Source organism: Oryza brachyantha, chromosome 11 (assembly GCF_000231095.2).
Source record: "Oryza brachyantha chromosome 11, ObraRS2, whole genome shotgun sequence".
In the NCBI taxonomy this organism is placed as follows: Eukaryota; Viridiplantae; Streptophyta; class Magnoliopsida; order Poales; family Poaceae; genus Oryza; species Oryza brachyantha.
The window spans coordinates 840,882-868,056 of record NC_023173.2 but is presented as its reverse complement, the minus strand read 5'-3'; the positions used below and the strand labels follow the sequence as shown (position 1 = coordinate 868,056).

The 27,175-nt window shown below is 43.6% G+C and overlaps 2 protein-coding genes and 1 pseudogene across 2 annotated transcripts; all 3 read left to right on the top strand.

The window, feature by feature from the left end:
* The first annotated feature begins 2,922 nt into the window (after positions 1–2,922).
* On the top strand, positions 2,923–7,949 carry LOC102704003 (probable serine/threonine-protein kinase PBL8). Its single transcript, XM_040528811.1, has 6 exons — positions 2,923–3,318; positions 4,573–4,907; positions 5,642–5,777; positions 6,645–6,781; positions 6,896–7,019; positions 7,188–7,949. The coding sequence occupies exons 1-6, from the start codon at positions 3,264–3,266 to the stop codon at positions 7,640–7,642; spliced, it is 1,242 nt and encodes a 413-aa protein (XP_040384745.1). The 5' UTR covers positions 2,923–3,263; the 3' UTR covers positions 7,643–7,949.
* Positions 7,950–10,823: 2,874 nt separating this feature from the next.
* LOC102703722 lies at positions 10,824–11,903 on the top strand (annotated as a pseudogene).
* Positions 11,904–17,865: 5,962 nt separating this feature from the next.
* LOC102716541 (protein LURP-one-related 5-like) lies at positions 17,866–19,676 on the top strand. The gene is made up of 2 exons (XM_015842056.2): positions 17,866–18,129; positions 19,047–19,676. Exons 1-2 carry the CDS (start codon positions 17,872–17,874, stop codon positions 19,467–19,469), a joined length of 681 nt encoding a protein of 226 aa, XP_015697542.2. The 5' UTR covers positions 17,866–17,871; the 3' UTR covers positions 19,470–19,676.
* Positions 19,677–27,175: the final 7,499 nt, after the last annotated feature.

The window sequence follows — 27,175 nt, the reverse complement described above, 5'->3', positions numbered from 1 at the left end:
TTAATAAATATAAACAGAAGAAAAAAAAATACGAGGATGGAGCGCAGCTCACACCCATGCACGAGGCTCATGGCCAAAAGAAAGAAAATAAAGAAGATAATATTGCAGGGTAGCCACTTGGCTTGCTGCTGCACTACTGTAATGCTTCTGTTGGTAGGCTCGGCCTGCAGCAGCTACACACCCGTGTGGTGTGGTGTGGTGCTGGGGTGTGCACATGGTGACATGCTGTTTTGCATTTGCATGGGCAGATATTAGCCGATGCCCACCATCTTATATTTTTCTGTCTGTGGTCCTCCTCTTCTCCTGCTAGTGTGCTCCTTCTACAACCATTTTCTGCATATCCATTTCATGGCACAACTTGTTTTATTGTTGTTGTTATTTTTGTTGTCTTTATGGTTTGTGTGTGCGTAAGATAGACATAATGCTCTTCCTTTTTGTTTTGGATTCTTTGATTGTATAAAATTAGGAAATGTACTGTGCTTGTAGTGGGAGGAGAATGAGAAGGATGTCCAAGTAGTACTCATTTAAGAAGAGTTTGTAGTTTTGTCCAAATTAAAACTAGGGAAACACACTGAATATACAATTTCTCTCCATTTAAATAGAGTTACCACAAATCTATAATTTTTATTTCTCCATCTTGAAAACAAGCAGTGCCCTTGTCCTATAAAGGCTTCATTTCTTGCTACAAACTTTAGAGATTTGCTCTGGTCCAATAAAAAGTACCTCAAGTTACCGGTACTTCGAGGTACCAAATCGTGCTTCACCGTTGGATCTAGCTAAGTAGAAATGAGAAATGTAGAACGTGCACCGTTAGATTCAACTCTCAGAAACGATTTGGTACCACGAGATACTGGTACCTTGAAGTATTTTTTGTTACTTTTTGTGGGACTGAAACAAATCTCCAAACTTTAACATTTGTAGCTAAAAAAGAAGTCTTTTTGAAATAAAGGTATAATATCATATTTTAGTAAGATTTTATTTTGAGCTTAACATATTTTCTATATCCGTTGAGACAAGATATTAAGTTGTTGTACTATCATGCATGCATGGTTTATATCATGGCCCAACAACAATGTATCACGAAAAGGGGAGACATGGAAAAGAAACATCCTCCCAAGTCATGATCAGATTTTGTTGTACCAAAAAGAATTGAAAAAGATCGTGCTAGTGATGGCAATAAACCTTTTGGTGTTCTATCCCTATAGAGCTTATATATCAAGAAATGTGACAAAAACAAACGCTGCAACTAATCTTCTAGAATACTAAAATTTTCCACAGTGAAAAAAAAAGAGCGAGCTCCAATATTGTTTTTACAAAAAAAAAGTTCTATTTAGCTTGGTTTCTTGCAAATCCATAAGCTCTGTTACTTCACCTGTGAAAGAAAATTATACCAACAAGAGGAATCTTTGCAAGGTGGTGGATCCCGTTTTGCTCATGGTTCGTACTTTTGTAGTACACACATGCTACTGAATTTCCAAATAAATCCATAAGCTCAATTATTACGTACTCTGGTTGGTCTGTCGTTTATGCTTTTGTAAAGACGACTCTTTTATCTACAATCTCCTTTGAAACAGAGGAATGTTGCATAATTCAGTTCGGTTCTTAGATGGATGATGGAAAACCCATAATGTTCAGTTGATCAATAATTACCCTTTGCAAAGTAAATGATAATTTCATTCAAGAATATATAATTTGCGAGCTATGGTGTTTCGAGCCTAACCAATAAATACAATAGTATGACGAGCAGGCTATTTTAAAGTGAATAAAAACTGAAACTACAGCTGCTATATAAGTAAAAACATGTTATATTTTCGCATCAACCCTATCTTTATGTTATATTTTTGCATCAACCCTATCTTTTCGCTTCTGCTCGTGCTTATAAGTTAAAATTTAAATTTTCAATCTTAAATTTAGAGTTGATTTTGGGTTATTTTTCATCATAGTTTATATTTTAGTTGATTTTGGGTTATTTTTCATCATAGTTTATATTTTTAATCTTGAATTTTAGATCGCTAAGAACACATATATAAAAATTTTATTCATAAATTATTTTTCAGTTGTAAATATGTTATTCAACCCCGTATCACTGCGTCAGCATAGTTGACTAAGAACGTAACAAGGCTGGTGTTAGCAGAGACTTACGTTGTGTTTTTTTTAATGAAAGATGTAAAACAAAGTATTGTATGATTTTTAATAGCTATTTTATACTATAAATAATGAAATTAACTAATATAAAATTAAAATTTTATTCTACAGGGATGAGTTGATTAACATCTATATAAAAATCTTTTTATAAAAAATACATCGTTTAATAGTTTAGAAAGTGTGTGCGTAAAAACTAAAAAATAATCTCGCTAAAAAGAGCTTCAAACAATTTCTAAAGGATTATCCTATGAATTGACATCTAGTCAATTCCAAGGATTGTATTGTTATGACTTTATTTCATAGGATTACATGGCATGAGGGGAGAGCAGTTGGAAAAATTCTTAAGCATCCCACTAGATATGGAAGGACCTACTTGGTTTAGAGGAATTTCATAGAAGTGTTCGAAGCAGTTAATTGTTTGCTGTGGAAATCCTATAAACTCCAATGTTTCTAAGGAACCCAGCACATTTTGTTTGAAAATGTTTTAAACTGAATAAGCCACGAATAAAAAAAAGATGACGTAAATGAAAAGGTATAAGCAATACATTATTTTTTTTTGGCAAAAAAGAAGTATTACCATGACAGTGTTTATCGAGTATGATTACTGATTAGTATTAAAAACCAATAGAGTTGGACAAGTAATATTTTTTCCTAGGGAAAGAGTTGGACAATTAAAAGGTGAGTAGCCAATCCATCGTGATTGTGAACAACGTGAAGCGAAATGGTAGTGCTTTTTGAAGGAGACCCACCCCAAGCAGCAGCAGCAGCAGCAGTCGATGTCCATTGCTCTGTGTCTGTCAATCTCACACACAGCAACACCCAGCCCACAGCCTTTTTCTCCTCTTTCCCCCCAGTTAACGGTTTAAGGCGTTGGTGTTGCTGCTGCTGCCTCCTCTCCCACCGCCGTCCCCTCCCACGCGCACACAGCAAAGCAAAGCGAGCAAGGACCAAGGAGGAGGAGCGAGCGAACAGCACGCAGCATCGCCGCTTACGGAGAGATAGGCTCATGACATGAAGGAGGAGGAAGCGACCAAGGATGAGAGCTTGGGCCTCTGGTACAAGTAGAAGAAGCGACCCACCGCCGCCACCAGCCGCCGCGCCACGAGGAACAGGAGGAGATGGGCAACTGCGGGACGCGAGAGGAGAATGCCGTCGTCGCGGCGCACGCGCAAGGTGTTCTTCGCTTCCTCACCTTCCTCGGATTCATTTCTTGGGGGGGATTTCCCGATTCCGGGTGATGCTCGTTAATTTGGGGATGATGGTTGTTGGGATGGGATCTCTGGTTGGGTGCTCTGAATTCCATCAAAAATATGATCTTGGTGGTTATTTCTAGGCTCGCCTGATCTCTTGGTTGGTGAGTTCAGTGGGGAATTGACAAAAAAGTACAACCTTTTCTTCTACTGTGATGCCTCCCCATGACTTATTGGGACCTTGGGTTGGTGTTTTTGGCTGCAAATGTTGATTCTTGCTGGGTCTATTCCAAATCAGCATTTTGGTACTCAGGTTTAGGTTCGATTGAAATCTGATAGCACCATTTGCCCCAAATGTTCAACATTTTTTTCTGTTTGTTGCATATGGCATTCTGGGATTTTTTGTTCACAAGCTGCATTTGCTCAAAACTCATCCGATTTTTGGTGGGAAGCCCAAAGAATCATCTCCTTAAGCCTAATAATGTTTCTGCTATAGCTGCTCTGTGATTTCTTCTCTTCTGCATAACCCAGCCAAGTTACAGTCTTACCGTCTTCCCTTTATCTTCTTGGTTGTTGTATCAGAAATTCGGCTTGTTATGTTCATCGGGACAATATACAGGCACTTCCCCCAACAGGGCTGCAATTTCTGTGCTCTCAGCCTCACTGAGGCACTGTTGACTTTCAGTTTAACAGAAATAAAGTCATGATCCTGCAAGTTGGAAAAAACATTATATCTTCTTGTAGTTTGCTCAATTGTTTAAGTAATTTGAAGCCTTTTTTTATTGCATGCAACTGTGCAGTAGATCTGGTCTCCTGGTCCTGTCTACCTCTTGCTGTAATCAATTCGCCCATGTATGTACTTTTTTTTTTCCTTAGAAATATTGCGGTTTACCTCTTGCTGTTATAATATTTTTGAGAAGTATACCATTTTATAATTGCTAGCAATCACCAACTGTCGTTTCTACTAGTTCTCATGTTAGATTTGTATTATAGCTTCCTTTGTGAATGCTGATAATTCAATGTGAATCCCTGAGTTGATACTTAACATTTTCGGCTCATTCTGGCTATAGAATCAAGTATGAGAATTTTCTCTGTTGGCTCTGGATGGAGGAGTTGTTATAGTTTACTCTTTACCTTTCAAAAAAGAAAAAGATGAAGAAAACTTGAATTTCTTGTAACCTTAATTTGATTTGTACCTTAACTATTTTCCTTCCGTGTTGAAATGTCATCTTCTCAGTTCAGCAGCTCCATTTGTTACAACATCCTGTCAAGAATGCTGTTGTAGAGAGAAAGCACACCCGCATCTCATCAGATATGAGTGATCCTTCTACACCTAGGAAAATTGAAGATGCCAAGAACATCTCCATATACAATGATGTGATTGACTTCACATTGTTTGAGCTCGAGACCATCACAAAGAGCTTCCGTGCTGACTATGTTCTTGGTGAAGGAGGATTTGGGACTGTTTATAAGGGCTACATAGATGAGAATGTCAGGGTTGGTCTGAAGTCACTACCTGTTGCAGTGAAGGTGCTCAACAAAGATGGACATCAAGGACACAGAGAATGGCTTGTGAGTTACCAAGTTGTTCAATAATTTGCTTTGGTTGCTGATGTCCATTACGTCGATGGACATGCTAAAAGTAACAATTACTCGTAAAAGAACATGATACATCTTAATGATGTAAATTATAGAAAAATATCCGTTGTTGCTAACTATGTATATCACATGAATGGCATATGCAGCATGTAGTTACGCTAATGTTAACAAGTGTGCTTGCAAATAAACATAGCATGCAAAATTTGTTTCTTTTGCCTTCATGTTTCTTGGTTTGTTTCCTTTTTGGAATAGAAAAAGTCTCATGAAGCTACACATAGTTAAGTTAGAATTATTCATTGGGCATGTATCATTAAGAAAAATGTGCAAAACTTGATAGGTCGATAAATTCTAAACATATTAATTTCATTGACCAACATGTATGTAACCTGAATTATACTGTTAAATAGCATATTTCTTGAAAGTTTACAAACAGAACAGTGTACTTACACATGCTCAGAATAAGCAAAGTTCTTTTTTTTTTTCATAAAGAGAATAAGCAACATTGTCCATCAAAGAAACATGATGCATTTAGTTTGAAATCCATATGTATGTGCAAAGGACTTCTAGGAAATTGTTACATTTATCTTGTGTAAGCAAGTTTGGAAGTTTTCAGGCATATTGTTAACGTGGAAAATCATTTCCTTTCAGTCTAGTCATTTTGTTAGAAGAGTTATCAAGAATTAACTCATCTGTTGTTTCTTTGTCAGACTGAGGTTAGGTTCCTTGGGCAGCTAAGACATCCAAATTTAGTCAAGTTGATTGGATATTGCTGCGAAGATGACCACAGGCTGCTTGTCTATGAGTTCATGTTTCGAGGAAGTCTAGAAAACCACTTATTCCGAAGTAAGAATACAACTCCTTTTCATCATTTCTTGAATGATGTCAATAGCTGAATAATTACTGTTATTACCCGTTTTAGATATTATTTTTTTATCTATAATACAATCGAGCACCAGAGTTGATCATATTGTGAATTACAGAATTGTGACGCCGTTCTATTAAATATTGTTAATAAGAGCAATCTTCTCTATCGACCAGATGGTTAGGCATGCTTTACAAATGATCAGTGCTCTAGAACCAGGTCTGGTAGGGTTTCATTTTGACTTGCTGTTGATAAGGATTATAAATTTTCCAGAGCTTTGATCGAACAACAAAGTTAGCTGTTCACTGTTAGACCTTCAGTAAGTTCAGGCCCTCTTCACAAGTGTCATTCTTGGAAAACTCTATCGGTATATTTTTAGCAGCATTGTCCAAAGTGAGCAGTTAGCTGTCTGAACTCTGTCTTGCCATAGCTAAATATCATGAATCATTCTGTCAGTATACTTAAATACAATCATTCATGATAGATAGCTATCATACACTGAGTATCCGAGCTTCTCATACTTAACTGCTAAATTTCTTCTGTATATATTATTGCGGAACTCTTTTGATTATCATTATGTAATGCCATCATTACTTGCTAATTTTTTTCTCAATATTTTTAGTCATTATGTAGTATTGAATACTGTCATGTATGATTTGAATTGTCAACGCAGTATTTTGTTGATTCATTTGTATAGTAAGAAAATTATATGCCCATGCTGAATTAATGGCTGGCTAAAGATTATGATCAAGTGATCAACTATATTTTGTTCTTGTACGCTGTGGTGAACTTGTCTAGTTGTATGTGAGAGTTTCTGACTTGTCTCTGCCTCTCCTTTTTCTCCTCAGGGACAGCTACTCCACTACCCTGGGCTACTAGGATGTCAATTGCATTAGGAGCTGCCAAAGGGTTAGCTTGCCTCCATAATGCTGAAAGGCCAATTATCTACAGGGATTTCAAGACATCAAATATCCTGCTGGATTCTGTTGAGTAGCATTTCTTGTCAACATCTTGTTTTTTCCTTTCTCTTCTATGCATCTGTTAGGAATATGTAAATATTTGGCATAATAACATTTATCTTTTATTTACACTTACACAGGATTATACTGCTAAACTCTCTGACTTTGGTCTTGCAAAAGCTGGCCCTGAAGGCGACGAAACCCATGTATCAACACGGGTGATGGGAACATATGGTTATGCTGCCCCTGAATATGTGATGACAGGTACTGTCTTTTTACATTTGCTACCTTTTCTGAATATCAATGTTATCCTTCATCAAAGTGTCACCCGGTTCTTTGTCAGAAAGAAAAGTTTACCAAGTGGGATGCCAGTATGCGGTTTCTGTTTTCCCGTTGCAACTTCAAATCTGATGAATATAATCTATGGGGCAGGTCACTTGACTGCTAGAAGTGATGTCTACAGCTTTGGTGTTGTCCTCCTTGAACTCTTGACTGGGCGCAAGTCCATTGACAAGTCACGGCCCAGCAGGGAGCACAGCTTGGTTGACTGGGCCCTTCCCAAGCTCAATGACAAGAGGAGGCTTCTCCAAATCATTGACCCAAAGCTGGAGGGACAGTATTCAGTTAGAGCTGCCCACAAAGCTTGCAGCCTAGCGTACTACTGCTTGAGCCAAAACCCAAAGGCAAGACCTCTGATGAGCGACGTTGTTGAGACTCTCGAGCCATTGCAGGGCAGCGGTGGAAGTGATGGAACTGTTCAATCTGTTCTTGGCAGTGGCCTTCCGAGCTACAGGGTTAACCGCAGACTAACGACGAACAGCGTCCACTGTAGAGCAATTCCAAACCCCAAGTGCTCCCCTGCTGTCCCAGCTTGCAGGGTAAGATGAGAGTGTGCTGTTTCAGTTACTTCTGGAATAGGTTCAGTTGTACATTGCAAGTCTAAACCGTGGATGGTGCGTGTGTGCACACCTGCGTCGTGTGCTTTTGTTTTTTTTTCTCTTCTTTTTTTTTTTTTGGCTTTCTACCCAGTTTTCAACCTGTAAATTTGCTCTGCATGCTGCTGTTTGTAAGGCCCTCTAATTTTCACAGTGGTCTTATGTGTTTCTTGACTGTGTTTGCCCTGCCAAAACCGGCAAGGTTTAACCCCAGAAATGAAAGGCTGAACTAAGAGTGGTTCGATGGTTGCTATGCTACATAAGTTTGGTCTTTCATCTGTAGTCTTGTTCCATGAGTTATCTACTTCGCTGTGCATCTTTGTTGAGCTCTACTTTGTGATGTTACATTGGTGGTGTTCAGTTGTACTCGCTTTCCTGGAGTAGTGATAATCTGTATTTCTCTGAAGCATATACTGCATTGTTGTATTATGATGTTATCAGCGTTGCACGTATCCAAGGCTGCGTCAGTTTTGCACTCCAGGCGTTGTGTTTTCATACGTCAACACTCTGTTTAAGATATGGAAGCCACTCGATGTCTTCCTGTATTTTTTTTTCCCATGCAGAAACCAGTCGTTATCTTTCTTTCTTTCTTTTGCTTTTGTAATTAACAAGGAGCCCTCATTGTCTTGTCATCTGTCATCCACCATGTTACTCCGTTTCTAATTCTAAAGATGTCCACTCTGAGGCAGGACCATGCTCCAGTCTAATTAACAAACTTTTAAACCAAGTTAATTACCATATATTTTTCTCAGTCTATAATCATGTATATCAGTATACATGTACTATCTGAAGAAAATTCAGAGATGGTTTGAGAATTAAGCTAGGCAAGACTGCTAGGTGTATGGCCATCTGTACGTGTAATATCTTGCTAGCTATTTTTAGTCACTGTGTAAGATTGTAAGTACACTCGTATCGTCGCCTAATACTCTAGTTCATGGTGCCCTTGAGACATGGTCATCGTCACCATCATCACTCGCACTTGCATCGAAGGAGTGATCAGGACATGGATATGGTTATCGTGTGTGACGTGGAGCAAGCCAGATAAGCATCTCATTTTCTTGAGAGAGAGAGAGAGAGAGAGAGAGAGAGAGAGAGAGAGAGCAGGATAAGCATTTCATTTAGCTAATGAAAGGTGGTCGCTGTAGCTTTTCCTTGCCAGGACAATAATTAATGAATCTTTTTTTTTTCCGGGGCCGCTTGGAAGGCCGACCGAAATCCAATAATTAATGAATCTGAAAGTGTGTCGTCCTTGGAATGGAAGAACCACTCATTTGTCGTCGTACAAGCGTCACAATTTGGTTCACTGGCTGGACAGGAATTAATGTTGGTACATTATCATTAGGGTGCTATATCAAGCCGGCTCGGCTAGATATAGCTCGTTAACTCAGCTCCGCTCGATTCGTTGGAAAGCTCGAGCTTCGTTAGACTCGTGAGCTGATGCAGCCTAGGACTGGGAGGCGATGTGCTGGAGTTGCTCGGGGCGGTGGCCGGCAGTGGAGCGGCGCTAGGCGGCCGCCGCGGCGGAGGAGCTCAGCCGGCGGCCACGGCAGAGCGGCGCGAGGCGACGGCCGTTGGTGGAGCGATGTCAGGTGGCGACAGTGATGGAGGAGCTCGGGGCGGCGGCAACGGTGGAGGAGCTCGGCCGACGGCCATGGCGGAGCGGCGGCCGTCGACGGAGAAGCTTGGGGCAGCGGCAACGGTGGAGGAGCTCGGCCGGTGGCCACGGCGGAGCGGCGCGAGGCGGAGGGCGTCGACGGAGAAGGTCGGCGCAGCAGCAACGGCGGAGGAGCTCGGCCGGCGCGAGGCGGCAGCCGTGGACGGAGGAGCTCGGGGCGGCGACCACGGCGGAGCGACGCGAGGCTGCGGCCGTCGGTGGAGAAGCTTGGGGCAGCGCGAGCGTCGACCGGCGGCTGCATGCGGCGGCGGTGGAGGAGTTTAGGACCGCTGGATGCTACCTTGTGCTGTGACTAGGGTTCTTCATTATTGGGCCATGGGTTGCCTGTTGGGCCTCCGTGTTTGGGTTGTGGCCTATGGCCAGGGGTGGGCTCTAGCTCGCGATTTAGCTCGAGCTGGCTCGTTGTTTCAAACGATCTAAAATACTATTAGAAAATTAAAAAGAGCCGACTAGAGTCAAGCCAAGCTTATCGCGAGTCGAACGAGCTAACGAGCCACGAGCTTCCTGCCCACCCCTAATTATCATGTCAAAACTAAAAGATGCTTGAAATTAGTGAGCAATCATTTTCAAGGAAAAACATCAAGCACACCGTTACCCTGAAATCCCTCCAACACAAGGAAAATCTCTATCGGATGTGACTTGGTTAATTATTCAGTTACTGCTAGAGGGTTGGAGATAACCACTGGTGCATGACCTTGTCAGAACTAACAAATTAACATGGACAACAAAAGAGAGAATAAAACTAAAAAGAAAATTATAAATAGTGCATATCAAAATGATCACCATATACGCACGCATATATGTTCAAAATAGCCAATAATACAAGGATCAATTCAGGTGCGAAAAGGACCAAGGTTGCATTGCAAACCATATTTGATTGCTGACGATGTGCGACTTTAGAGAGCTAGCAAATGACATATATACCTAAAGAAAGTTATTCCCCTTTGCTATTGACACAAAAGGCGACATCAATCGCTCTCATTAACTGGCACGCACAACGGTTGCTTCATCTGGCAACTGCTAATTAACTTTCTGAAACTCTGACGATGGTTATAACCCATTTCTTTCCCGGCCCATGCATGTTCATTCTCTGTTTTGATGTGAAACTTCTGAACAAGAATCTAGTTTCCTCATACAGAGTTCCAGAAATTTCTGCCTGGCCATCTCATCTACTATTCTCTACACCTTTTTTTAGTTCTTGATGCTGAAGCCACACCGCTAGCTAGCTAGTTGACACATGGGTGCACTAGCTAAACCTTGTTAGCTGAAAAGGAAGCAAAGGAGAAGGAAAGGAGCAAGCTTTGTTACCAAGCTGACTAATTTGTACCACCATGCGGTTAATTAGTTAGTTAGGCATATAAATAAATAATAAGATTGTGTGCAGTTTTTTTTTCAGTGAATTGGAGCTGTCAAATTTTCTAACCATGCATGTGTGGATACGTTTCCTTCCAAACTATATATATGGATGAAATTGGCATCAGCTAGTCATACATGGCCTGCGACAAGTCACCTTCTTGCAAAAACAATTACCATTTCCCCCATTGCACCTCGGTTTCCTCCATTCTCTCGAGAGACAAATTAACCATGGCGAAAAATCCTCATGTCTCCATCTCTCTCACCGGCCTCGCCATGGCTGTCTTCCTCTTCAGCTCCTCCCTCCAGGCTGCCCAAGGTACGCACCTCCATCTCGCCCTGGTCGTCGTCTTCTTGATTCCGTTAATGATACTCCACTGTTCATGCATGCAGGAGGAGCAGAGAAGAAGAAGGAGGTGTCGGAGTACTACTACGACGTGCCGGTGCGGAGGCTGGTGTACCGGCCGGCCGGCGGCGGCGATGAGCACGGAGGCAGCGTACGAGCCGTTCGAGCTGTGCATGGGGTGCCGGTGCTGCGCGTCGTCGAACGCGAGCAGCTGCGTGGACGCTCAGTGCTGCTACGCCATCGACTGCAACATCCCCGGCAAGCCCTTCGGCGTCTGCGCCTTCTCCCCCCACACCTGCGACTGCGGCGCCACCAACTGCACCAACCACCAGCCATGACAGACACTTCCTAGTAGTAATTTTGATCCATCAGCTGAATTATTCAATGGTTTTCTTGATGCGAATGCAAAATTATTAGGTTCTTCAGAGACTCTTGCGACTAGATGCATATGCACAAGGATCGAAGGTTGGTTGACATTGCTGTTTAGATGCATATGACCTGAAAGTTTAACAACTTGCTATAGAATCTTCAGAAAGGGATTAATTTTCGATCGATCGGTTCCACAATTTAATTGAATCACGCGTTAAATCATGAATTGTATTATTTCCTAGAGTTAATTTGAGTGTGATATGAATATGGTTGTAGAAAAGGCGGCTGTTTGTGTTTGACGGTACGATATGTACGAGTGCCTAACATTGTTGTTGGTTGTATCCTCTTCTTTTCAAAGAACTGAATACTAAATGCCAAAATACCTGACCAGTAAGGTGCATGTATTGTCTAGAAATCAAGTTGGGCAATCAGCCACTATCACTTGATTTGACCATGTATAACCTTTTAGGTGGAAAATGTTAATAGCTTAATAATTAGCTCAGCAAGTAAACCTATTCTGAATAAACTTGAAGTCTGAAACGCAATTTCAGGATTTCAGCACGATTAAGCACACAAGAATCAAGGTGCATACATATATACTACATGGAGATACTCTGTCTGGCTGCCTGTCAGACATGAACTCATCGCCCCAGAAAAATATCTTTGTCACGCCTGACCAAACGCTGTTTTTTCTCCCAAAGAAAATTTCTCTTTGGAAAACCGATGTTGGAGGCACTAGTTTCACTGATTTCGAAACTGCGAGATGCGGTAGCTTTGTCTGACAACTGCCTTGTGTTTGTGCCTTGGGGTTTGGAGGAAATGCTTTCAAATTGAATTATATATTGTACGTTCGCCGGGATAGCCACGGATCGGCGAAAATGGATTTGTATCCAACGGATGGGCTGTTCCAACTTTCTAACGTGCTGCTCCACTTATTACTATAGACCGGGACCAAGAAAATTATCACTTGTCAATTTGGTTTTCACTCTCTCAATTCGGTTTTAGGCGCTTAGTTAACCGAATTGACCAAAATAAACGATTCTGGCCCACTAAGATCAATACCTCCTCACCCAACACAAAACAAAACTCACCCTCTAGCCACAACGTGTTGCTAAAGATCTAGCCACTACTATCTCGTCAAAAATGGATAAGTTGTCCATAAAGTCGATTTGGATGGCAGGAATGTCTTTGCTACTTTTGTTTTTGTCCAAAACTTTTAGACTCTGCTGCCGGCTTGATTTTGTGTAAAATTTCTAGATCCACTAAATTTACTGCCAAATGGAATTCACCAAGGACCAATCAGTCTTGAGTATCTGATGATCAAAATTTCAATAAAGACCAAATACCATGACCAATTTGAGTAAGTATGGCCGAATGTACACCCCTAATTATTACTCTTTTATATGGTAAAATTTTCTAATCTTATCTAGATTCATCCATCAATTAATGTATATAATTTTTTTATATATCTAGCTCTAGAATCATTAGCATCCATATAAATCTACACAAAGCTAAAAGTTAAAATGGAGGGAGTACGGATTATGGAGTTAGAGTACCTCTCAAAATGTTTATCAATGGAGACTTGCCCAATCACAAAAGGCTGATCTATCTCTAATTGTATTTATCAATCTTTTCATAAGGAAGGAACTTTCAGCCCATCCACGTGTAGTGGCCCGCCAGAACCAATCAGTGATCCAAAGCCTGTCCACTATTATGGGCCTCTTCCTTTCGAAGCTTAACCCTTTTAAATTGAGGCTTAATTAGTTTAAGATCCAATCAAAGTTGCTTACCTACAGATTGCTACAGAAGGAAGAGATGTATGCCAAGATAAAACTAGCCACATGTACTCTTCTGCATCTGCTTTTGTGCCATGTCGATCCTTGCCTCTTACGCTTCTCAAAGAAGCTCCAAAGCAAAATACTACCTCCGATCTCATTTGGTTGACGCCGTGATACATTTGGACATAGAGGGAGTATTTCATTGTAGATACAACGCGTGTACTAATTCCAATTTCTTCGGGTATAACACTTACGTAGTTAGAGATTTATTATCTTCCTTTTCTTTTGTTACGTCATTTGTATATATCAAGTGTGTCATGATGCAAACAACGGAAAAATATGTAGAAATGTAGATGTTGAATAGTCTCACATTAATTATAAAAGAGTAATATATCTAATATATAAGTGGAGAGCTCCTTATCTCACTCACTACCTTTTGGGCATACGATCGAAAAATTGGTATAGAGCCTGATTACTCCAACATATTCAGTCAATGAACCGTGGGCATCTGCAAGGCTCTAAACAACAAACTTTATTAAAGAAGAAACAACTAGCACAATCTAAAATTATTTCCTCTCTTTATCCTTTGTGTAAATTAACAATGAGAAAATTTAAAGATCCTTAATATGTATATGGATCCCGATACCCTAGGTACTAATATATACCAAATTTTGCAGAATATATAAAATTTGGTATCTCCTTCAGAACCGTAACACAGTTGCAATACATACATGAAAATAGTTCACTGTGAGAGTTGTTAATCCACTTCCTTCTTTATGTCTTTATCTATTTTTTTTTATCATCTATATATAACTAGCTATCTTGGAACACTAAAATTAGAGCACCTGATCATAAGTTCATAACCTATAATTTCTTGCATTTTCAGTTTTACTGTTTTGTAATTGTGCACTTCTCGTTTTGTAAACGAAATGGGTCGGAGAGGCATTACTCCTGCCTGTTTTTTTTCTCTCTCTAGCTAGTAGCTAGCCCGTAAGTTGAAAACTTGAAATGGATGATCAGTTGTACCAACAAAATAATAAACCCTACAAAAACACACGTTATTGAAACATCAACAACTGGCCATTATTATGTCCTATTCGTAACATACGACATACCATGTGATTAACTAAAACAGCAAGTTGCCATAACAATTACCACATCTTTAACTCATTCTTCCATTTAAGTATTTCACTAATTGTGCTTATGATCATGATCAAGTTGTAAAAGGATCCTAGCGCGCTACAAAGCGACTGTTTATAGAACACTAATTAACTTGTTCGACCTAACCGGTCTTCCTTGTCATTATTTTTGGTTTGGAGTATGTGTTGTCTAGCTAGCGTGATTAATCATTCGTGTAATGTGCGTGAGCTGCAACGAATCTCGTCTCATTGTCATTGGTTAGAGTCACAATTTAACACAGGCGTGCGTACGTTTGGCCGGATTTTGCTGTGTTAATCACTTTTGTTCTTCACGAGTCTCTGTCTCTAACCTAGCTCATGCATGCCAGGGCATGCATCTCTTCATCTCATTCAACTGACTATATATATATATGTATTTTTTTCTATTTTACCCTCAAAAGCATAAGAAAATATCGATCTTTCATCAACGTTAGCTTTCAGTACAATACTCGCAAGGCATTTGCCACTCAATGTGATAGTATTGGGCCCATTTTATATATTTAGGTCCTTCTCTTTTCACTTAGTTTATGTTTATAAGTAAAATTTTAAATTTAATGATGATTTTATGTTGTTTATGTAGTTTATTTTGTAAGCATTACAGATCACTAAGTACGTGTATATAAAAGTTTACCTACACATTATCTTTTAATCGTTAAGAAGCTATTTCTCTTATGCTTAATATAAGCAAAAATATGAGCCTTAGATATTGAGCGGATTACTACCACGCTACCCCCTCCATCCAAAAAAGAATCAAGGTAAATATGAAGAACTAGATGTCCAGATTTATCCCCACAAATTATTTTTTTTATAGTAAGAGGAAGTATGTACTTAATTATAGGGATAAATTAATTTTTCTAAAAATTAAACTTAATCCTTTATTTTAAATAATTGTCATAGGATGTTATTTACCTTTTAATTTTGATTGCTCGATTTTGCATTACATTTAAAAGTATGCTATATTAGTTATGTATGTTGTGCCCCAAATACAACTATATAATTTTTGTTAATAATAAATTGGTGTTTAATTTTTTTACTGGTTAAAATATAATCATTAATGATTAATAGTAATAAGTAAATGATGACGAAGGGAAGCTAGTATACCAAACAGCATTTGTTATCTACCCTTAGTAGTAAGCTCAACTATCAAGATAACCGACGGCAAGTGAACCCCTAATTACATTACCGGTGCCATTTATCTATATAAATGAATGCCAAGTTGCCAACTTTTGCGCATGCAAGCAACAGATCCTGGCATAAATCATCATGAGAGAGAAAATATTACAAGTTTCAGATTCTGTACGTAATATCCTACATATATATGCACATAGACCCTATAACTTACTAATTAAGACCGCGTTGTTGTTAGGGCAAGTAACCAGCGCGAAAAACATAATATAGGATAAATACATTATAAATTAATTAATAGTTATAAAATTTTTAAAATGGATTAATATAAATTTTTTAAACAATCTTTTTATAGATTTTTTTAAAAAACACACCGTTTAGCAGTTTGGAAAGTATGCGTGAAAAATAAGGTAACCTGACTTATTAAACCAGATCAACAAAAGAAGCCTAATTACTATAGCATAGGCCGGTGGTTGTAGAATAGTAAATTATCCATTGTTGAGCATCACAAGGGAGTGTGTGGGGTATGACAAAATCAAATTCATGGCTAGGAATATATAGGACTTAGGAGGATCCTTCCATTGCCAAATTGTGCATTGTCAGGACATGCTTTTCATAGCTGTAGATGGAGCTAGCTTTCATCCATGATTTTCAAAGAACAAGTAGCAAGCAAGAGGTGCCCAAGACCACAGAATTGGAGTAAGGTCTGGCCACTAGCAAATTAGCCATGCATTCATATGCCAATAAAAAAGCCAGCGTTCCTTGACTGCTATATATTCAGATATTGTGAGCAACCAAGCAGATCGATGTTTCGCATGCGTGACGGTGACCTTGCTAGGAACTCCACTAGCTTCACCCACCCACTAAAACGAAATTAGCTAGTAATTGTTTTCTCTCTGTTTAGTTAGCAGAATCTTGGGCTTTACAGCTGCACGGGTAATTATTCCAAGTGATTATTGCTGATTAATTACTGGGAGGGAAGAGCCAGCGTGCTTGGGGAAATAATGAGATCAGACGTGTGGCAAGATAGACAGAGAAATGGAGAGCAGCCTAACTAGCTACAGCAATTGAGTGACAAGTGTTAATTCAATAATTCTTGTAGGAATTAAGATGAACATATGATTGGAATCGCAAGAAAACGTACGATCTCTGAAAGATTAATGAGAAGTCAGTAGGAACAAGTCAGTGGTCCATGCAAGTGCGTGTTGACGTGTGCAATTGATAGAAGAGAAAATTAATTGTCTGTAATCAGTATATATAACAGAATGTGTTGACTGAGTTACGGTTTATCTATACACTAGTACCACGTTGTGAGATGTTAATTAGAAGATTCTTTCTTTGCACGCACGCATGCATATGCATATACATGCAGACGAACAATCGAGTCAAGTACCTATACAATTTAATGAGCAGATACCACGTGTACCACTATTTTCTATGTAAAATTTAGTAAACGATAGTATTTTCAAGTAAAATTGCTCCAATTTAAACACACAGCACACATCGATTGATCGCCAGCCATACAACTCTGAAAAAGGAATAATCAGCAGTCCATCGGTCGCTGCCCTGCAGAGCACTGCACTGCAACATTCAGAGACTGGAGTGACTGAGTGAGCGACAATATGGCCTCGTTTGGTAGTTCCAATTCTAGTAGGAGCTACCTTCTCTGGAAGTGATGGAAGTCATGTAATTGATTGTCTTTTTATGTAATTTAATACTGGTTATTTCCCTTTAGAATTAGAACCACATAATTGTATGGTTATTTTGTTCATTATATAGGAAGGATCGTATAGAGAGAAAGAGAACAAATTAGGGGTAGACGGATGATAATTTCGTGTAATTACATCTAAAAGTTAAGGACAATGGGTCTTTTAGCGGGAAGTGGAGCTATAGATGGGAAAAACCTAGCCCCACTCTTATAGTTCATTTATTTAGGAGAAACTTCGTTAACTATACTAAAAAATTATATCTAGCACAACATTGGCTCTATAAGTTGGAGTTGGGAGCTAGAGTTGTGTGACTGTTTTTCTTCCATTAGTGATGTTTATTTTAGGTTTAAATTTTGATTATTCATTTACTTAATTTTTTTATAAATATACAAAATTATAAACTATATTTAAAGTATATTTGATGATAAAATAATTATTAATTATATTTTTTAATAAGACGTCGAACATATACCCAAAATAAACAATATCAAATAGAGAGAGAATATAAATAAGCAAAAAGCAGGTAGCTAGGTGAGGCCGGCAGCGAGGAGATCAGTGGAGCACGCGCACTCAAAAACAAGCAAGCTCTCCCTCTTTGAAATAGAAGCAGAGCGCACGTAGATCGCATCTATCGCACCCACCATCAGCATGAGTCGGATACACCCTTCCCATCAAGATGCCGCCGCCGCCGCCGCCTCCACGGCACCGCCGCCGCGACCGGCCGTCTACACGGTGTGGAAGAGGTCCACCATGGGCTTCCATGGCACCGACGGCTTCTCCGTCTACGACCACGCCGGCGTCCTCGCCTTCCGCCTCGACAACTACTCGCGCCGCCGCAAGCTCTTCGCCGGCGAGCTGCTGCTCATGGACGGCCATGGCTCGCCTCTCCTCGCCCTCAGTCCACAGGTACATTACTTTACTCTACTCGATCATCATCATCCACCGCAACAATAATTAATCCTGTTTAAACTTCCTGCGTCGTCTCAGATCAACATCTCCTTCATGCATTTTCTGATCATTGTATACTCTTAGTACCTTTCGATCGATCATACAAAAACGTTGGATATACTGAATCACCATGAACAGATCATCATACACTCAAATCAATAATCTTTGTATATGCTGCTCGTCAATGATGTTAGCTCGTCCAAATATAGAGGTGATTTAAATTAGTTTTCTTTAATATAGGGAAGATCGCCAAATGTGCATCCAAAAATTTACGGACAGTTTCTTCTAGGGCCCAAATCTGCATTGCGGACACTAGCGCTTCGATGTCAAAATTTTTTAATATTTTGAGAAAAACTTTCTCTCCAGCCTTTGGTTATTTCCTCAGGATATTCACCAAATCATAATTGCAAGTTTGTCCTGTATATTTGTCTTGTTAATATTATAAGATTTCATAGCTCACCGAAAAGATTCAGGTCAAATTATCATACATGCCGATGAATTTTAGGGAGATGCTCCCAACTGCCTCCACTAATAAGCATACATCTAGGAAAATTATTATTCTAAAGACTTGCACACAAAATTCTTTGCACTCATCGTTCCAGCATCGCTTGTTTTGATGCCATTTTTACTTTAAATTGCCCAAACCCTAATATAACTTACCAACAAGACTTTAAAAAAACGCAGAGGTACATCAAAAAGTTTGATTTATCCGCTAGTTCAGTTTACTTCAATATTACATTTCAACTGAAGTTTTTACCCCCTTGTTACAAGTGCAGCAGATGAACTGAAGCACTGATCTCTCACCAGCACAAACCATTAATACAACTCCTGTAAGTAACAACTAAGATTTTTTTTCTCCCCTTCTGTTGCAACAGATTATCAGCATGCATGACCAGTGGAATTGTTACAGAGCTTCAGAAGAAGGCCACGGCAAGAGGACAAGGACACAACAACTCTTCTCTATGAGAAAATGCTCAATTATGCAAACCAGTCATGAAGCGGAAGTGTACATGTCAGGACCTACCAATGCGCCAGGTCGTACTGGCCATGTTCCCAGTTTCTGTGTCGAGGGCAGCTTCAGGAGAAGAAGCTGCAAGATACGGAACAGCAATGGCGAGCAGGTCGCAAGGATAACAAGGAAGAAGGCTGGAGCAGCAGCATTGTCCCTGACACTGGCTGAAGATGTGTTCAGTCTTGAGGTCCAACCGAATGTAGATTGTGCGATGATCATGGCTTTCGTCATTGTTCTTGACCGGATCTGCTGGAAGCCGTACACACCTTTGATGTGTTCTTCATAGTTCAAGCCTTCAAGCTGGTGATGAACTCTATTTGACACGTAGGAAAATAGATGTTTCGATTCAAGTGAAATCGACAAATTAATTCAAGAAACTAGTATAAGACTGTAGTTTTCTAATTGTACTGTCGATGGACTGAGACTAACATGTAACTTGTTCTAAATTTGTTCACTTATAATTTATAAAAGGAAGATCAAATTTGCAGATTGAACCAAAATGTCTTGCCTATTCCTACTGTAACTTGAAATTCATGTTTCCTTTCCCATGTGATTCCTTTGATCCACTAGTTAACAACTGTGAGCTGTTACCAACTGTTTGGGCAGTATCATTTTAATGCTATCCACCTAGAAGCACCGTCAGAACAAGCACTATGCATGCCAAGGACAATGCAAAAGACAAAAGTGACCTAAGTTTGTTGAATCCTAAAAGGGAGAAGCACAAAATAGATTTAAGATATAAGCAATGACTTCAGCTATCTTTGGCAATATAAAGCAAGTTGGGTGTACTCACTGAAGAAGATGAAAAACTAATGTTCTCTATGCTTGCTGTGTCTATTAAAGCATTTACAACACAATCCTCCAACTTGGTGACATGCTGGGCCGCCTAGGCTCGAGTGCCACCATGGAACCCTCAATATCTTCAAACCACCACTTTGTGTTTCATTTGCATTGTACATGTGCTTAAGATTTGCAAATCCCTCTCAGAAAGATCCAAAAGCTATTGACAATATGCTGCAAGCAGATGATCTCTCTGTTAGTATCTCAATTGTTACTCTCATTGGTGAGAGGATGACACTCAAACTTGAGGCAATTTTCTGTTTACTTATCACCAAATGTCATGCCATCCCGAGGGGAGGCTGGATACATATTTATAGCTGCATTCTAGCCTAAAAGGATGCTGTCCTAGAGCATCCTAACAACCTGTCCTAGAGCATCCTAACCACTTGTCCTAGAGCATCCTAACAATCTGTCCTAGAGCATCCTAACAACCTATCCTAGATGCTGTCCTAGTAACTGAAAGCTGAAAAAAAAACAAGGGTAGGACACCACAAGACCAAGACCAAACAGCTCAAGACTTATTCCTTCATTCTCCCCCTAAGTCTTGTGCGTCGTCTTGTGGGAAAGTTGAGCCATCCCGATCCGGGAGCAAAGTTCAAGGAACTTGATCCTCCCAAGGGGCTTGGTAAGCAGATCTGCAAGCTGGTCCTTGGTATTGATGTAGCTTGCCTTGATGCTCCCTTCCTCTAAGCAGCCTCGGATGAAGTGGTACCTCACCCGGATGTGCTTGCTCCGTTCATGAAAAACAGGATTCCTTGCCAGGGCCAGAGCGGACTTGCTGTCCACCCTAAGCTCCACCGCTCCAGTGTCTCGGTCGAGGAGATCACCGAGCAGTCGAGCAAGCCAGAGTGCCTGGGTCGAAGCAGTGGAGGCCGCTATGTACTCGGCCTCGCAGCTGGATAGGGCCACCACCTGCTGCTTGACCGACTGCCAGCTAACGAGGCACTTGCCGAGGAAGTAGAGAATCCCGCTCGTGCTCTTGCTAGTGTCGATATTGCCGGCATGGTCGCTGTCGTTGTACCCAATGAACTGTGCCCTTCCAGGGCACCTCGGGTAGTAGAGGTCGTGGTTGAGAGTCCTCACAACGTAGCGGATGATCCTCTTCACAGCCTGCTAGTGCTCCGTCGTCGGTCGCTGCATGAACCGACTAACGTAGCCGATGGAGAATGCCAAGTCCGGCCGTGTGTGGGTGAGATAGCGAAGACTCCCCACAAGACGCCGGTACTGCGTAGCGTCCACCGCCTCCGCCGTGCTGTCCCGGCTCAGCTTCAGCCTCTCCTCCATCGGGGTGAGGGCTGGGTTGCAATCGTTGAGCCCAGCTAGCTCAACTACGCGCTTGGCGTAGGCAGTCTGGCGAAGTGTGATCCCGGAGTCATCTTGGTGCACCTCGATCCCCAGATAGAAGGAGAGGGGCCCCAAGTCACTCATCTGGAAAGTGGCCTTCATGTCTTCCTTGAACGCTGCCACCTCCGTATCCTTGGTGCCGGTGATCACCAAGTCATCAACATAAACACCCACCAGCAGGGTATTTCCTCCATTTCCCCGCCGATAGATAGCAGCCTCGTGCGGGCTTGGCTCAAAGCCCATCCTCTTGAGCGTGGAATCCAACTTGGCATTCTACGCCCTCGGTGCCTGCCGCAGGCCGTACAAAGCCTTGTGCAGACGTAGCACCTTGCCCTCCTTGCCGGGGATCGCAAAACCCGGCGGCTGGTGCACGTAAACCTCCTCCTTTAAGTCGCCGTTGAGGAACGCCGACTTGACGTCCATGTGATGGATGCGCCAGCCTTCCTGAGCTGCCAGCGCAAGAAGGAGTCGCATGGATTCCATCCGTGCCACTGGGGCGAAGGCATCGTCGAAGTCGATCCCCTCCTGCTGCACGAAACCACGTGCCACTAAGCGAGCCTTGTGCTTGACGATGACTCCGGCTTCATCCCTCTTCAGCTTGAACACCCACTTAAGAGAGATCGCACGATGACCATGAGGGAGGTCAGCAAGCTCCCAGGTGCGGTTCTCCTTAACCGCGTCCAATTCCGCCTTCATCGCGGCGCGCCATGCCGCGTGTCTCTCGGCCTCTGCGAAGGACCGAGGCTCGCCGTCGTCGCACGCAAGGTGCAACTGTTCCTCCAGGTCATGAGGCACCAGTCCCGGCACTGGCTAGTCGCCGAGGAGGTCCTCCATCGTACGGTACCGCAGGGGCTCTCCATCATGGTAGGCGTCGATGCGCTCCTCATCATGTGAGAGCGGAGCAGCGAACTACACCGGGCTGCGCTCGACGTGAGTTGGTGTTGGTGTGGACGTGCCCTGAGGGGTGGCTGTTGGTGTCGGGGTGCGTGGGGTCGCCGACTGTGGTGGTGTCGGCGTAGAGCTTGGCGCAGCCAAAGACATGGCTCGAGAGCGTGGCGCTGCCGAAATGGCGGGTGCCGGAGTTGGTGGAGACTCGGAGATTGGGGTAGGCACGCTCGGTGAAGGGGAGCTGCCCACTCCCCCAGCTTCCTTGAAGTGGATGTTCTCGACAGTGAAGTCGTCGTACGTCGGAGTAGAGCCGTTGTCCACCGTCTTGTCCCATGTCCATCCTCGCCCTTCGTCAAACACCACGTCGCGTGCCGTGCGCACACGCCGTGTCTCCGGGTCGAGGATGCGATAGGCCTTCGAGCCTTCCGTGTAGCCGATGAACACCCCTGGGATGCTCCTGTCGTCGAGCTTGCCGATGTGGCCAAGCTCCTTGGCGAACGCGAGGCAACCAAAGACTCGCAGGTGGGAGACCGATGGCTTGCGCCCATGCCAAGCCTCGTACGGCGTCCTGCCATCGAGAGCCTTGGTAGGTGAGCGGTTGAGGATGTAGACGGCCGTCACCACCGCCTCCCCCCAGAAGAGAGCCGGCATTCCTCTCTGCTTGAGAAGGGCTCGAGCCATCCCCACAACCGTCTGGTTGCGCCGCTCAACGACGCCGTTCTGCTGCGGGCTGTACGGCGCGGAGTAGTGGCGATGAATACCTTCATCGGCACAGTACGACGCGAATTCAGCCGCCGTGAATTCGCCGCCATTGTCGGTGTGCAGGATGCGCAACTTGCGGCTGCACTCCGCCTCCGCAACAGCCTGCGTGCGCCTGATGGCGTCCACAGCCTCTCCCTTGCTACCGAGGACCGTCACCCACATGTGGCGGGAGAGGTCGTCGACGAGCAGCAAGAAGAAGCGTCGTCCTCCTGGTGTGGCCGGAGTCACCGGGCCACACAAATCCCCGTGCATGAGCTCGAGCCGCTCCTTGGCTCGGAAGCTCGTCTGATGGGGAAAGGGGAGCCGCCTCTGCTTCGTCAACACACAGATGTCGCAAAACTGCTCCACGTGGTCAAGGCATGGCATGCCTCGCACCATCTCCTTGGTACTGAGCCGCTTCAGGGCCTCGAAGTGGAGATGGCCGAAGCGCTCGTGCCACTGCCACGCCTCGTCGTCCCGGCGGGCGACGAGGCACACGGGTTGTGCTACCTGCACGTTGAGGATGTAAAGTCGGTTGTTGCCTCTGGTTACCTTGACAAGAAGGCGACCACGGCGCTCCCCGATCTTGCGTCGATCCCAAATCCTCATGACTCCGTTCTTGATCACCACGCACGAGCCTTTCTCTTCTTCCAGCTGTCCAATACTGATGATGGAGTTCCTCAGCGCGGGGATGTAGTAGACGCCGGTGAGCAGCCTGTGCTCGCCGGACTTGGTGGTGAAGATGACGAAGCCGGTGCCCTTGATATCCACGCCAGAGGCATCCCCAAACTTGACGAAGCCTCGGACGCTGGGATCAAGCTTGGTGAAGAACTCCCGTCGACCGGTCATGTGATGGGTGGCCCCGGTGTCGAGGACCCATCCATCAATCTTGTCGTTGTTGGAGTCGTCGCCAAGAAGGGCCCGTGCCTTCGGCTCTTCTAGGTGGAGGAAAGCCGATGCGGCCGGTGCCGCTGGAGATAGCTCGATGCTTGCGTGTGCTAGGAGCAGAGTTGGTTCTTCCTCCACTTGTGCGGCATTGGCCTGGCCTTGTCGTGGTTGTCGGCAGTCCTTGGCCCAGTGGCTAGACTTGCCACAGTTGCGGCAGGCGTCGTCTCGCGTCGACCTACGGTTGCCGGTGGTGCCGCCCTGGACGCCTCCGCGGGCTCCACCCCGGATGCGTCCTCGCAACCTGACCTGGACGCCTCCGTGCCCCTTGTGCAGATTGCCGCGCTTGCGGCCGCCTACCGAGGAGGACTCCCCCTTTTTTTCATCACCCTGGCAGGTCTCCCACTGCTCCCGAGTGAGATGGAGCTTCCCGCCAATGGTGATGGGCCCGGAGAGGGGCTGTGGCTCATCGCCGTCGACCACCTTGAGGCGACCAATCGCCTCCTCGATCGTCATCGTGGAGAGATCCAGCAGAGACTCGATGGAGCGGGCGATCTGCTTGTACTTCTCTGGGATGCAGAGGAAGAGCTTCTCGACAGCTCTCTCCTCGTTGTAGGTGTCATCGCCGTACTGCACCATCTTCTGCAACAGAGTGTTGAGACGGAGGGCAAAATCATCGATGTCCTCACCTGGCTTGAAGGCCAGGTTCTCCCACTCCTTGCGGAGTGCTTGCAGCGTGCTCTTGAGGGCGCGATCGCTGCCGATGCGTGCCGCAGCGATGGCGTCCCAGGCCTCCTTGGCAGTCCGCTTTTGCGAAAGCGAAAACTGCATCTCGGATGGAACTGCAGCGATGAGGGCATCCAGCGCCCGTCGGTCTTCATCGTAGTCGACGTCGCCATACCGAACTGCCTCCCACATGTGCCGCACCTGGAGCTTCACCCTCATCACCACGGCCCACTCGATGTAGTTGGTCTTGGTGAGGGTAGGCCCCCCACCACCGGGACCAAAGTCCCTGACCACCGCTTGGATGCCATGGTAGCCATGGCGCCGATTAGGGGAGGGAGAGTCGCGCTGCCTGTGAGGACCGCGCTCTCCGTAGATCCGGCCACCATCACCGGGAAGGTAGCCGCCGCGGCGTGTGTTCTCTGGGTTGCCGCCGGCATGCCTGCGCCAGTCTGGACTACCGTTGCCGCACGCGCCCTCGCTTGGGGCACCGTCGGCGGGTGCGTGGTCCCCTGGACCGCCGCCGCCATGTGGGTGGGCTGCTGCCCACCGTACTGTCCACTCCCGCGCCCTTCCTCTCGCCAGCTCCTCAAGGTCCCTGTCGGTGGTGATGTCGCCGACGATGGAGCCGTTGATGCTGCTGCGCAAGGTCTCAACCTCAGCCTCCGCCACACGTGCTGCATCTTGCGCCTCCTCTGCTTCCGCCTCCGCCCTGATCGCCGCCAACTCCGCTGCTGCCAGCCTTGCTGCCCTTGTTGCTGCTGCTGCGGTCTGTGCCGCTGCTCGCCTGCGCTCTTGCGCTGCAGCGAGCTCGGCGTCCTGCTGACGCCGTGTGCTCGAGGCGCCCAAACGCCGAGACTGTCCGTCGGACATGGCGCGCCTCCGGGGGGCTGCTACGTGGAGAAGGGAAGGGGAAAGGGGAAGGAGGAGCAGCCGGTGGTGTTGCTGTTGGTGGTGGCTGAGTGCTCACTCGAGCTTGGGAAGGGGAGGAGCAGGAGATGTTCAACCTACAGGAAAGTGTGGCTCTGATACCAGATGTTAGTATCTCAATTGTTACTCTCATTGGTGAGAGGATGACACTCAAACTTGGGGCAATTTTCTGTTTACTTATCACCAAATGTCATGCCATCCCGAGGGGAGGCTGGATGCATATTTATAGCTGCATTCTAGCCTAAAAGAATACTGTCCTAGAGCATCCTAACAACCTGTCCTAGAGCATCCTAACCACTTGTACTAGAGCATCCTAACAACCTGTCCTAGAGTATCCTAACAACCTGTCCTAGATACTGTCCTAGTAACTGAAAGCTGAAAAAAAACAAAGGTAGGATACCACAAGACCAAGACCAAACAACTCAAGACTTATTCCTTCACTGTCAGTGTACTAGAAAACTTTATGTATACCAAGTGTTGGAAGAATCAAGAATATGGACATATTTCAAGTAATATTACAAAAAACTTGTTTGTCTTGTGCTCACTGGTCTTTATATAATTAAACCACTTTTGATTTGTGTGTCGGATGCATAATGCAAAAAGCAACATGGTAATAAACCGTATATGCCCTGACAAGAACTTGGTTGTCAACCAGCAAGGAACAAATTAACAGCTACGCATATAAATTAAAATGAATAGTATGAACAAGGTGGAGTTACAGAGTTTTAGCAACTCTACAGAAACTGTTGTTTCAGTTTTTGCTAAATCTGAGCCTTCTGACTTCTGATCACTGGAAAGAGAACAGATACAAAACGTCATCAGAGAAATGATGAAGGGAAGGTTTAATAGTATATTCACATAATAAAGTAATTCATTTCTGAAAGTGGCAGCTGTTTCTTTTCTCCTGATTTCTCTCTGTAACTAGGAGGTAAAGGTCATGTATACATGTTTATTCTTAATGAAATTTGGGTGGTCGGCCACCTTACCCACATATATATTCCAAATACAGGGGGAATGAAAATAGCGCAATACACCAATACAATCGAATATTTGTGAAATTCTGTCAAAATTCTCTTGTAGTTCTGTATAATGGTGGATTGTTAACATGTAAAAATTAAAAAAGAGTTATTCTTTACTTGAGTACTTGGTTGCTGAATTTGCATAGAAAGTAGAATGGAGAAAGACCTGGGGGTCTTCCGGCTAGCACCACAAGATGTGGGCTAGCCGGCCCAGGTTCGAGCCTCACCCCTCCTTAATTATATTGATATGAGAGCTCTTTCTCTCGTATCCAGTCTTTTTTTAATAGAAAGTAGAATGAGATTTTCACCATTTCAGGGCTCCTTTCAAAGACAAATTATGAAGGAATTTCACATGAAGCAGTTCATTTACCGCATGAATCAGGAAATAAAATACAATGTTGTAATGGTTATCTCAACAAACAATTGCATAAAAACTTTATATTACATATTAATAACCTAAAAGCTACATGGAACAATATTGACACGTTATATTTCAGATTCCAAAAGAATGCGCTTGGAATAGGGCACAAGTGTCCAATGAGAACACAGTCAAGGGCGTAAACATACTACTTCATTAATCATTCATGGAAGAAGTGATTTGCATACCTAAGTCATGGTGCAT